Source organism: Schistocerca gregaria, chromosome X (assembly GCF_023897955.1).
Source record: "Schistocerca gregaria isolate iqSchGreg1 chromosome X, iqSchGreg1.2, whole genome shotgun sequence".
Lineage (NCBI taxonomy): Eukaryota > Metazoa > Arthropoda > Insecta > Orthoptera > Acrididae > Schistocerca > Schistocerca gregaria.
Genome location: NC_064931.1, coordinates 332083996 through 332097833, shown reverse-complemented (window position 1 = coordinate 332097833; position 13838 = coordinate 332083996). Strand labels below are relative to the sequence as shown.

The 13838-nt window shown below is 38.5% G+C and overlaps 1 protein-coding gene across 1 annotated transcript in view; it reads left to right on the top strand.

The window, feature by feature from the left end:
- Positions 1-13838, top strand: part of LOC126297714 (patched domain-containing protein 3-like) — a 570171-nt gene that overhangs the window by 441082 nt on the left and 115251 nt on the right. Inside the window, exon 14 of the mRNA XM_049988846.1 lies at positions 10179-10340. Coding sequence (XP_049844803.1) covers positions 10179-10340 — 162 coding nt within the window. The remainder of the gene's footprint in view (positions 1-10178; positions 10341-13838) is intronic.

Below are 13838 nucleotides of genomic sequence, written 5' to 3'. Positions count from 1 at the left end.
ACCACATGTGAGCAACTGACCAAAGTTACAAGCCCTCTTGTCCTCTGTCCTAGCTTTACAAAGAAGCTTTTCAATAATGAATACTAGTCCAATTACATTAATCATGCTGTCAATATATATGTCTCAATTTATGTGTATTGATGTGCTGTATTGATTGAGAACATTCATAAATGCAGTAATCTTAATACATTAGAAATATATGCAAATTAACATCAGTTTTAATAACACTGATCAAAAACCTAGCTCTTAATTATGCTCTCAGTGAAAGTAGGATATATTTCTGCATTGTCTGTAAACAAGTTATCTGGTGGTGCCATTCCTTTGACTGTCTCTTTTATCATTTTGTATCAGTTGTTGATTACTTATATCCATATACAATAACATGGAAATTTTACCTAACTATACTATACTGCCTTACAATTTAATAATAGTATGTATTCAGGTTGTGGGCAGGGTAAGTAATATTGGCTCCCTTATACTGGGTGGTTTTAATGACAGTGCAGCTATTCACGGAGGTCCAGTGTGAGCTGGACTGGTAGATATTCTAATGCATTAATGTGGTACTGATTTTCACTGGAAAAAAATTTATTCCAATTTTGGTGCCCAGGTGCAAATCTGGCACAGTACACTGTTTGTACAATGATATGACATCCACACTGTCATTTGACAACCCACAATGTGAGTGAACAGTATGGCTATCGAGAAGAGAGACTGTGCGCTGTTACTGAAGCTGTTTATTTGAACGGTAGTAGTTACAGTGTTGCATTGAGAGAGTACCACTGATTGAAAGGTATGAAGAGAGGCACAATGTCATTAAATGGTTTGAAGATGATGATTTGTGAACACTCATGAGTTTGGCATGGAACCTGGAAGAGGAAGGTATCCTCTCTCAGTGAAAGTTATTGACAAGGTTGCCGTTTCTGTAACTGACCATGCAGTACATGCCCCAGGTAGCGCTAGTTCTCATACAGTGTCACAAGAAGTGTCCATCCCAAGGTCATAAAAACGTAAAACTTTGCTATCTGTATTGCACGACTACCCGTACAAGTTCCAGATGCTGCAGTAACTTAAATCTCATGATCTGCAGCAACATTCTGAATTTGCTCTTCAGTTTTTGGCACAAATCAATGTTGATGACATGTGGCTGCACAATATTCTATGGAGTTCAAAAAATGACTCTAAGCACTATGGGACTTAACGTAGCTAACCTAAGGAGATCACACACACACATCCATGCCCGAGGCAGGATTTGAACCTGCAACTGTAGCAGCAGCATGGTTCCGGACTGAAGCACCTATAACAGCTCAGACACAGCGGCCGGCTTCTATGGAATGGTAAAGCATATTTTATACTATCATGTGTAGTGAATACACAGAACTGCGAGCCACTGCACTCACTGTTATGTGACTGTGTGGTGTGTATATACAAGTACCTTTATTCTTGATACATTCTTCTTTGAAAATAATACACCCAGAGGACCTGTCAGATGTACCATGACATCTGTACATTATCGAGACCTTCTTGTACAGCATGTGATTCTTGCTTTGGAAGAACGCAACTGTGCGGAAACCACTGTTTTTGTGCAAGATGAGGCAACACTTCATGTTGCTCACCCAGTGAATGATCTGCTTCATGTAACCTTCCACAAATGTGTTATCTTCAGAGGTTTTCCAGGTGCTTGGCCTGCAAGATCACCTGATCTGAATCCATGTGACATTTGGCTCTGGGGGCTATCTAAAAGAACATGGAGATGTCAACAAGATGCTGCATCCATAAAACATCATCATCAACAACTGCTCACAGCAGCTCTGGAGGGATCTGAGTAACGTGTTCCTGTACACTGAACTTCAAATCAGGTAGAGACCAATGTGTCCCTGGTACATGTTGGTCTCTACCTGATCTGAAGCTCAGTATACAGGAACACATTGCTCAGATTCCTCCAGAACTGCTGTGAGCAAACATTGATCACGTTGTTTTATGGATGCAGCATCTTGTTGACATTTCCAGTGCTCATATTGAACAGACTGGGTAAGCAGCAGTTAATAATTAAGTCAACATTACACCTTTCTCCCTTTTTTGTCCTTTTCTGCCCTCCTTTTTGCAAAGCATTACACATGAAAACATTCGTGTTTGTATTACTTTTATTGACAGTGTCAGATTTGCACTGGGTGGACAAGACTGTAACTAATATTTTTCCCAGCATAAATCAGTTCCACATTAACACATTAGCGTGTCTGCCAAGTTTTGCTGTCGTATGATAATTACAGCCCACACTGGACCTCTGTGAGCAGCTGCACTTAAATTATAACAACCTGGTACATGTATTATTGCCTATGTTGTGGCATTGGTGTTGTAATGTTCTACGTCACATCCAGTGAATGGTCTAGACACGTCACAACACAGAGACTGAGGAAGGTCCATACAGTTAGCTAACATTGAGACAGCTAACTGAATGTTTTTTTGAAATTAGGGAACATAGTCTGGAAATATACAAACAAAAGGCAAGACTAGAACAACAGCAATCTCTAATGCTTATCTGAGCTGAAATTGAATGAATGACTCATATGAAAGTACACTATTCTGAGTTAAAGTTCCCTGGAGGGAGACATGTAGCTGTGTATGAATGCAAGTATAGCCAAGGCAAATAATACAAGTTCTGCTCCTGGTCTGCAGAGAGGTCCCTCTTGGATGACTGTCTGAACTGTAACTCCTTGTCAGGTGTCACTGCCTATTTCTTCATACTGTGCAGCAGGCTATGTTGCCTGTTCCATCTTGGCGTTTCAAGCCATTCCCTGTGAGGCTGTGTTACTACTAAAATTCTGCTGCGGGGGGTTCCCACTAGCAGCAATGCAAATTGAGGTTCGGCTGTGCCACATACATCAAAGCAAGTCCAATACAAATGGGTTGTGGCAAGTGCCCCAGAGGTTCCCTAAAAGTGAATTTATCAGTATGCAGCACACCTTGAGGATGAGCTTTTTATTTTTATAAGGGTTTTTAACAGCTTCATGATCTGTATAGTTAAGCCAGTGCCATAATTTTCTGCTGTGTACAAGTTTCTTGGCAGCAATCACTGATGCATGCTCCCGAGTTTACGGTTACTGAAGAATCAACTCACTGAACACCTTTCAGCTAAAGAACCCTGGATTCACCAAATCCAACAGTACCCAACAGGTGGCTGAGCTCCCCTTGTTACTTGCCATTTAACATGAACTGAAAGGCATATATAATTTATGAACTAGTATGAATGTGGCAAGCATTACTCTATGCATCTATCTGTCAATTCAGTTCCATGAAGACATGGTAAACAAGCAGTACCTACATATGTTGACTCCAAACAGTGTCCCACATTTTTTCAATATGATTGTGCAATTATTTCAACTGTGTGGAAAACAAAACTATAATTAAAGATTGGCTACATTAAATTAAATTTCAAATTCAGAAAGAATTCTCAATATCTGTTCATTTGAATGCTAATTCAAATTACAAAAATCTCTCTGAACCAGTCCGAGACAGTAAAATCCTATAATTACAATATCACCTACTATTCATAGGAGCACCAAAAGTGGCAGCTGGAGGGGCAAGTAAGAAATACATTCCTCCACCTTTTCTAGATGCTTCTCGCACTGTTGCATACTCACTCTAGTCTCCAATCTGTAGACACTTGATGCCTCAAGGCAAATAGTTCATTTGCTTAAGCATCCACCAGCCTTTGCATTAAAACAAGACTGTGGTAAAATTGCAGCTACTATGGTGAATGTTTCTATTTCAAACTTTCTATATGTTTGTGAGAACTGTAATATACTATTGCTTTACAGAGTTTAATTTCCACTTCAATTACACGAATATAATTAATAATTCATTAGTTCTATATGTCAATTTTAACCTTCATTCACAGGACAAAATACAGGTCCCACTTATAGTGGGAGCAATCTAAAGCTTACTCCAATCCTCTTCTTTTGGCAAGCGAAGTTTCCTTCTTTCACTCTCTGTAATTAAAGTCAGCAACCATGCCAGCACAGTCAACTTACATGCAGCAATTCTTTCATAATTGATGAATTGTGGAAAAGAGAGAGAAAAGGAGAGGGGACAGGAAGCAGGGTTTGAAAGTTTGGGATAACAGGAGTAACAAGAAAGATGGCAATTAATGTAAACATGTTTATTTTTAAGGGCCCTATTCTGAAGAAATGTCAAGAACAGGATGTTCTGGCTCAAATTCTTGCCTACAGGCATTTAAGGGAAATAACTAATATGCAGGCAGTCAGGCATCTGGGCACCCATAGACAGGTGTGGGCACATGGCTAACGCACAGGCAGTCAACACTGTCAGCATAATGGTTAGCTTTTGGAGTTTGACTGGGCAAATATGGTTATAGCAGCAGGCCTTTGACACACTATTACACTCCAGATAAAAATGTTAACATTTTACTTTTGTGGGATGTGGTGTTTATCTTTATTCACTAGTCGCAAAATATTTGCTATCAGACACAGACTGTCTTCAACGTTGAATTATGAAGCTGGAACCTTTCTGCAGTTCTTATCCACTTCTTGATAGAAAAGAAAGCTGTTAACAACAAAATGTTGACTCATAGTCATGATGCCAGCTGGATTTCTGTGTAGCTTGCAAACTCGTCTGTTAAGGGGAATCATGATGTTTTAACCATCATATCAGAAAAATGTAGTTACACAATTCATTTTTTTGTTTGTAAGTACATGTCTGCAGTCCTGGTATACACTGAAATTCCTATGGCACAGTATTGTAGCACACTGCTAGGAGCTGAAACAAAATGGTGCTGTCAGTTGATGAAATGGATTCTTGTTTGGTAATCTCTTTTTGGAATTCAAACAGAACAACACTGCAAAAGTCCGTGCCTAGTTAGTTCAAGAGTACAGTACATCATACAACACTGCAATTAGGGATACCTATGCTTTCAATGTGGTCAAACAAGTCTGATACCAAAGTGACATACCATCTCTCTGCGAAGAACAGGGATCGAAAGAGAAGGGAGGCCCTGGTGTTCCGAAAAATCTGGTGTATCACAATAGAGGCAAGAGTGCATAAATTGAAAATCAGTCATATCTCAATTTTCAGCATCTTTCAAGACTTTTGTAAAATGACAAAGGTCCATCCCTGCTGTCTTCCATGATTGTTCAGGCCCATTCAAAAACCCACCGAGCTGAGATAGTGGTGGAAATGTTGCATGTGTCTCAGGTCAACCCAAATGACTGTTTTAGCCACCTAATCACTATGGACGTATGCAGGGTGTATCACCATGACTCCAAGACAAAGGAGGTCACCAAGCAGTGGCAATGTGGATTCACTATCAGTGAAATAGAAGACCCAACTTTCTTTGAAAAAGTGATTTCTGAATTTTTTTTGGGACTGCCATGGTATAGTGCTAACAGATTATCTTCATAAATGGGTAAAGTGTCACAGGAGTATACTACCAAAATCTCCTGATAAGGTTCTGGGAGACTGTCAAGACAAAACATCAAGGGAAACTGTCTGCTGGAAACAGCCATACATTCTGCTTCTTTGGGTTACCAGATTCTGCCACTTTCCAACTGAATCCAGAAGCATACCACGGTGATCCTTTGCCACTGGCACAACTGAGAAAGGTGTATGCCCCCTCCTGCAAAAATTACCTTTCTGCAACTTTTTATATACGTATGTAGCAAAATTTTATAATTTTTTAAGTAGGTTTAATAAAATAAAGCATTTAGGAAAATATTACTTAAATAAAATACATCAACAAAACATACTGCACACCACAAATTAAAGATTTCATTGTAGTAAATTAAATTACAAAATGTATAAATTTTCTAAAAATAATTAAAGTAAAAAAAGCTAAATCTTGCTGTTTCTTGTAGTAAATAAAATACAAACTGTATAAACTTTTTATAAATAATTAAAAGTAAACAAAATCTAAATCTTACTGTTTATGGAAGCCACAGTACATTGGTTTTAGTGTAATGTATAACAAAAAGAACATATTTTATCTGCTCCTCATAAATTACTAGTAACCTTCAATCAACAGAAATCATAAAAAGCTGGAAGCCTCCAGTCAAATAGCATATTAGCTATAGCACATGCTCGCCGAACTTTGAAATCCTACAGTATCATAGCAAAGAAGCAGCAGGAACTTCATAGATGAACATGAGTGAGCTGTGTAGGCAGCAGCTGCCTAAACCAAACATGTTGTTGCCATATTAACCGTTGTTAGCCACAGACCTCTCTGTCTCTCTTTTTAAGTTTTACCCTCTACCAATCATAAGAATTTTTACCTCTGTGTTGCAAAGTACTAAGGATGTTATGGATTGGCACAATTTCATTTACATAACTGCAATGTCACATTTATGAGTTAAATTAGCACAAACTGTAACAGTATCAACAACCACCCCATAAAATTTACTTGCTGAAAATATTTATTAAGTAAGGCCCTCATGTTACAAGAACCAAAAGTTTAAAATAAAAGTAAGCTACTTCAATACAATGGTATTTATAGTATTTGACAACATCCTAGGCTATTCCTTCCATTTTAAGATATGTGAAAAGTGGTGTAATAAAGTTCTATTGACACAAAATGATAAAAAACAAATTGAAAACATAGTTGTCTAATGTTATATCGAATAGTGCAGGTGTCAACAACTCACGACTATGTAATACACTGCCCGATTTTAACTAATTTTCTATATGATTTAAGCACACTGTGACACACAGACACTAATGTAACACTCGTGACTGTTTCTGTTTTGTCACCAACAACTGAAGCATTTCAGTTATTCCAAACATTCAGTGAAGAATAACTGTTCAAAGTGAATTCAGACTGCATCCAAACTTTTCTTCTATCCTTCAAAATGACATGCACAAGTCCAAGGTAGCCAGAAGTAATAGAGCTGAAATATTTACTAGTAATACACTGGTGGTTATTATTAAAATGGTTGTTTAATGAGTGCTGCAGTACAGGCTGTATGTACATCAGAGGATGCTGAAACATCGTAGTTATCTTCATTAGGTGTTGCAATTGTGGAAGTACGTTGGAAGAAATAAAAGTTCCCTTTTCTGCCACCAGGTGTAAATACGGCACTGAAAGTAGTCAGAATGTGGTATGGGTGCGGAAAAAGGGAGGAGTGATCAAACACATGATAACAGTGATCCTGGGATGCTTGTTAGGATATGGTCACAAGTTACAACATGTGTTCCTTATGGTTTCCGAGCTTAGCAACACGCAGCATCTAATACTCAGCACGTTCAACAGTTGCCTGCTGCATATCCAGTGTAATCAGAGTGATAAGTCATAGTATGCTATCCTACAGATCAGGAAGAGCTCAGATGCATCCCTGATAGGCACAATGTTTCAGATATCCTCACAAACAGAAGTCACATGGATTTATGCCAGCCGGGGTTCTGGAAGGCCACATATCTTGAAATTGTATTGAGAGACTGCAGTTATTACTAATGTTTTCTCAAAGCAAATTTTCCACCCGAAATATGACATTGGTGTCGCCCATCTTGGATGTAAACAGTGGGGTGTACACAGTTGCATTTTTGCGAAGCTGGAATCACATGTTGCACAAGGAGGTCATTATAATGTGCAGATGCCACTGTACACCTAACAGGCCCATGAGGTGTCATCTCCTCAAAGAAAAATGGACCAAGAGTGAAGGAGCTTGTGAAACCACACCACACAGTCACACAAGCTGACTGCAGTGGATGTTCTTGCACAACATGTGGCAGAGTACAAAGGGCATTCATGCCTGGGGGCAAGGGGAGGGGGCCGTGACCTCTCCCTGCACTCAGGCAAAGGAAAAAATACATGGTGAGTCAAAAAGTACTTAACAACTTTGGAATGATGTAAAAATTTATTGAGATAACTTAAGAGAATCAGTAGATGTGTCGTTTTGTAGTAAACAACCTCAAGTTTCACATAAAAGTGTCAAATATAATTTTGGTTTGATCTTAAAATTATCTGTGATGCGGCAAACATCCCACCGGTAAACAAACTCTTCCTAAATTCACTGCAGCAAATCAGGCAAAACTTGTGCAACAGCAGCACTGATTCGATATTTCAGGTTGGCTACACTGGTTGGTAGGGGAGGAACAGAAACACGGTGTATAATAAAACCCCAGAGGAAGAATCCAATGGTGTCAAGTCTAAAGAGTGAAGGGGCTATGCAACTGGCCCTTCATGGCCAATCTACTGACCTGGGAAGCGATTATTGAGGAAGCCTCAAACTTCCATGAGGAAATGAGGTGATGCACTGCCTTGGTGGTAGTAAACTATCCTATCTCGGTCATCTTCATCAATCTGCCATAGGAATTATGATTTCAACAAGTGTGAATTGTTACATGTAATTCATGTTTCATAAAATCTACATGTGGGTACTATGGTGATTTATTATGTTACAGTGAAGAATCAGTCTCAACAAAGTTCTTGTGCCAACAGTAAATTGTAGGCCTGCTTGGAGGTTCTTTAGCATTTTGGGTGTGAAATGTATGCTGAAGAGTTGTTGCAGAGTTCATTTCAAGAAACCAAATAACACAGCGAGACTCCACACAAGTGAAAGTAGTTGTTTTAACCGTGCACTATACTGGCACTCCTGGTAGCGAAATGGTGTACTGATGCACTATGTGAATCAAACTTCAGGTTGTTTGCTACAAAATGACACACCTACAGATTGTATAAGTTATCTCAATAAATTTCCATATCATTCCAAAGCTGCAAAGTTATTTTCGACTTGCCCTGCATAGCATAATCAGGTGTTACTATTTCAAGAAAATTATTTAAAAGTCAGCCTTACCTAAATTTTAAACTGTGTCATAACTGGAACTTTTTTATGGCTACTTACATGTAAGCCTTCATCTTTTAAAATATTAAAAATACTCTAGAATGGAATATAACAATATTATGAAAAGGAAAGTTTCGGAAGCTTTATTTGTGACAGTCTTTTTGTTGTGCCTATCTGCGATTCAGCATCTTCGCTATATGGTGAGTAGCAACTTTCCTTTTCATAATATTGTTAAAAATACTCCAAACTTCCAGGTCTAACCCCATTACAAACTATTGTATGGGTTCCCTCAATAGATCAGAATTGCATATGCAACAGTTCTGTGCATTCACGATATCGTGCAGAGTAAAATTTGTCTTGTCTGTCCCAAGAATATTCACCAGCCACATGTCCTCCGTTTCCAAGCGTGCCAAAAAATGAAGCGCAAAGTCACAGCATTGTAGCCTATCTTGGGGCTTCATTTGGTGCACATTCTCAATCTTGCAGTGACAGCAGTGTGAAATGTGGCAAAATTCTTTGAACTGTTGTCCAGGGGAGAGAGAATTCCTGTGACAGCTCAAGCACTGGTTGCAGAATTTGAGGTATGTGCTACACGGTTGGCTATAGCTACAGGAACTTCAACAACTGCCATGAGAATTGGATGCCTCCCTCTCCCCGCTGCACCATCTAACCCACCTGTTTCTTCAGATTTCTTGATCTTATTCTTTAGTCCATTTATTGACATGAGGCCTCTTTGCAGCTGCTTCTGTCAGTGATATTCCTGCAATGCAGGGTCTTTCTTCTCAAAAGCCATTGTGTTTTGAACAGAAAGCTTCAACCTTCTTAATCCTTTACACCAATAGCCACTTCACAAAAGAAATCACCACATATTGACAAGCAGCATACTGATGTCAAAATAGGACACATTCCACATTCTGACTGCTTTCTGTGACATATTTTCATCCAGTGGCAGAAAGTGGAACTATTATTATTTTTTCAGCATATTCTGTAAGCATGACAACTAATGAACATACCTACGTCATCTCAGTGTCCTGCAATGTATACAGCCCACACTGCAACACTCTGCACACAATCAATTTAATTATAACCGCTCAGTATGTGTATTTTTTATGTTTAAATGGTATTTGAGTAGTTTGTACATTTTTTGCAAGTTAATTTTAAGAGGCCTCCATATACCATGTGACAATGGTACCCTGTTGTTGGTTATCTGTCAAGTCTTCTGTAAACTGGAAACATTAGTGACTTTTTTCTACTATGCAGGAAATAAATGTTTTTATTCCTACAGGTATTTTGTTGTAATTCACTTTTGGACTGTTGTTCTATTTATAGATTTATTAGATGTTTTTCACAGCAACATACTAAAACTTTTTTTGTTTCTTGACATTATGACAGGCATCGCAAATACCCTTTCAATACATCATGCTGAACAGTACTGCAGAACAAATAAAAGCCATGCAATCAATTGAAGAGCTGGTTGCTTCACTGAATATCACTGAGGAAGAAGAAACAATATTCACATATTCTGCCGATTATGTTTCATGGACTGCAAACAAGGTAGGGTGCAAAATAACTTTTTTCCATTTTTACTGGAATTCCTGTGGATATTATTTTCATGCTTCACATTCTGAAAAGCAGTAAATCTCATGAAATATCGTATCTCAGTAGTGTTCAAAGGCAAAGTATTGAAATCCCCACGTCATGTGAAAGTAACACACACTTTTACAATGCAGGCGAGAACGGTATATTTGCTGTCTTCTAGTTACTGACCACCACCTAATTTATGCAAATGTTATGAAATGATTTAGTGTTAAAAGATTTGTAATCAGTTAGCTCCAACTTCCACTGTTCATATTCACAATAAATGTTATGAAGAATACCTCAGTTGAACAAAAGATTGTAGAGACAATTAACATGTTGACAGCCACCTGTATAGTGGTTGATGTTTCACCGCCAGGCCCCATGATAGTTTAAGGCTCTTCTGTGGCTGCTGCCAGACACACAGCATCAGGCCTATGGCTTTTCTGTGATCGGTGACAGCCTCTTGACAATTAATGTGTTAATCAAATGTCTGTGTACATGACTATATGCTGGCATTTACAGATATCTCACTAAATTCAAGAATTGCTTTATGATACAGGTGCTGTTACTCCAGAAAAACTGTAATCGACATTTTAACCCCACATCTGAAGGACATCAGATAACTAAAATATGTTTACTGATACTTCCCACTAACAGCAACCTGTCAGAACTCCGGAGATGGGAACTTGCCCTTCAGTATATCCTCTCTTCTCGTTATCCGCCAGGCCTCAACCTCCGCTAATTTCAAGTTGCCGCCGCTCATATCTCACCTGTCTTTCAACGACATCCCTCTGTACTTCCACCTTGACTGACATCTCTGCCCAAACTCTTTGCCTTTACAAATGTCTGCTTGTGTGTGTGTGTGTGTGTGTGTGTGTGTGTGTGTGTGTGTGTGTGTGTCCTTTTTTCCCCCTAAGGTAAGTCTTTCCACTCCCGGGATTGGAATGACTCCTTACCCTCTCCCTTAAAACCCACATCCTTTTGTCTTTCCCTCTCCTTCCCTCTCTCCTGATGAAGCAACCGTTGGTTGTGAAAGCTTGAATTTTGTGTGTATGTTTGTGTGTCTATCCCCTGCCAGTGCTTTCGTTTGGTAAGTCACATCACCTTTGTTTTTAGATATATTTTTCCCATGTGGAATGTTTCCCTCTATTATATTCATATCATTAAAATGATACATTATTAACACAAGCAAGAACAAAAAAAAAGGAAGAAAGATTAAGGTTTAACATCCTGTTAGTGACAAAGTAATTAGAGTATAAGCACCGATAATGGAAGGAAACTGGTTTTAACATTCCAGAGGAACCATCCCAACATTTGTCTTTAAGCGATGCAGGGAAATTACAGAAATCCTTAATCAGAAGGGTAGGACATGGGTGTGAACTGCTGTCTTCCCAAACACGAGTCCATAATCGTACCACTAGCCATCTCTGTAGCAGAGGTTGCTAATGCACGCCTGTGTGGTGGCACTCGACCCAGTGGTAAGCCGATTTCAATGCTGGTGATAGAAAATTGCTACTGCCAAGATTTGACCAGCTAGGGGAGGAGGGTGGTGGGTGTAAAGTTCCTGATCACCAGTCTTTGCACCAATGTCCTGGGTTAAATTACTAACCTCTCTCCAGCCCACTAAGACTTTGCTTCAAATGGTAATGCTTCAATTCCTGCAGCATCTTACCATTAAACCAAATCATTTGGTATAGACTATGAACAGCTATGGGTGCCCATGATTAAGATTCCCATTGTATTTTTAACCAGAATTACATTTTCAAAATAACACAAAAAAGGAAGTAAGTAAAAATACCATCAACATAGGCTTAATTATAATTTATTTTCACATAATCTACCATACCACTGATGGGAAGTTAACAGCAGCATTGCATATACAATTTTGATGTACATATAAACACAAATTTGACACATCTTGGATTGAAGATGATGTGACATAGTCACTGGTACATTAGTAGCACTTTTTGAGTGGGTTTTATTTGTTTCAAAACTGTATTTTCATTAAATATCAAACTTCAGAAGCCCATAAGAGGAAAGCTAACAAATGTTTTTATCCTCAAAGCTTTTGCTGTTTCTAAATTGAGGTTTTTTTTTAAAGCTTTTATTACTAAAGCCACTCTTTACATAGTTAGTGAAAACTGAACCAAACTCTGAATATGTTTTAGACACACTTGCTCATTGTGAAAATTAGTAAAAATTTCCAGCCATTTTTGACTGAAAACATTTGATTTCAAATCCCAGTCCAGGAGTTAACTTTCACAGTATTTAGTTACACAGTAGTCATCAAACAGTTCTCACTTATCCACAATGAAGTTCATACTAGATTTTACAAAACTATACAATTCTTGAACGCTAATTTACTTGATGGTTTTGTTTAATGCAATCCACTCCACTGGCTGAAGAACTTGCAGAAAAGGTTCATACCATTCACAAATATATCCTATGTAGGTGTCGTAGAAAGATGTGGTGATATCTAACTGATCAAGTATCACTAGCTCTTCATTTTCCAAATTACAAAACTGCTGTTTTACTGCAGATGTCAAAAAGCTTTCAGCTTTCAGATTTTGTGGCTTTTAATTCATGAAGCAATGTTTATTTTGTCTTGCAACTTCAATTATTACATTTCCTTTTCCGATGCACATAATACTGTCAGAGAAAATACATAACTGGCCTGAAAGGAACTCGCAGGTGACGGTGAAAGGGAACTGACTTTTAAAAAATTCTTGAGGGTGCTAGTAAACTTGTTTTGGGGGACATTAAGTACGATTTTGATGCTTAGGAAGCATCCATGACTCCTATTGGGAAGCATTCATGACTCCTACAGCATGTAGAAGAGAAAAAAAACTCTCACTCTTACTATGAACAAAATGTTTCTTGTATACTACTACAGTGATTTTAGTTTTTCCAACATGTGCAGCATAAATGAGGCTATCAGCACTACAGTGGCCTAACCCACAGTGCACTGGTTTGTGGGAATGGCCACTGGAAGATATTGATGTTTGCAGACTTTATGTGTAAGGTAATGATTGCGGCGTATAGCAATGATTGTGGTATACATAACGTGGTATGGTGTCCGGTAATTGGCTATATGTGGAGTTAACCTTAATAGTGTTTTTTAGATCATTTTTTTTGTGTGGGTTAGGTCACTATTGTTTCAGCGCACTTGGTCATAATACACAAAACATGTGGGATAGGCCATTATTGCTTTACACACTATTCAGTCAGAGGTTGTTTATATGTTCAGGTGAAATTTCCTGTTCTTCGTGATGATACCGAGGTCCTAATCACATGGTAGGTATGAATGCCCACTGACTAGGAATTTATGGTGGGTTACTTCTGGTGTTACAAGATAACTCGAAGGTTACAGATCTTGCACCGGAATGTCAGCTGGTTGGCTTGAACATGAACCTTTCCAAAACAAAAGTAATGTCCAACAAATGGGTCCCAGCTGGAGATGTGAAAGTCAAGGAC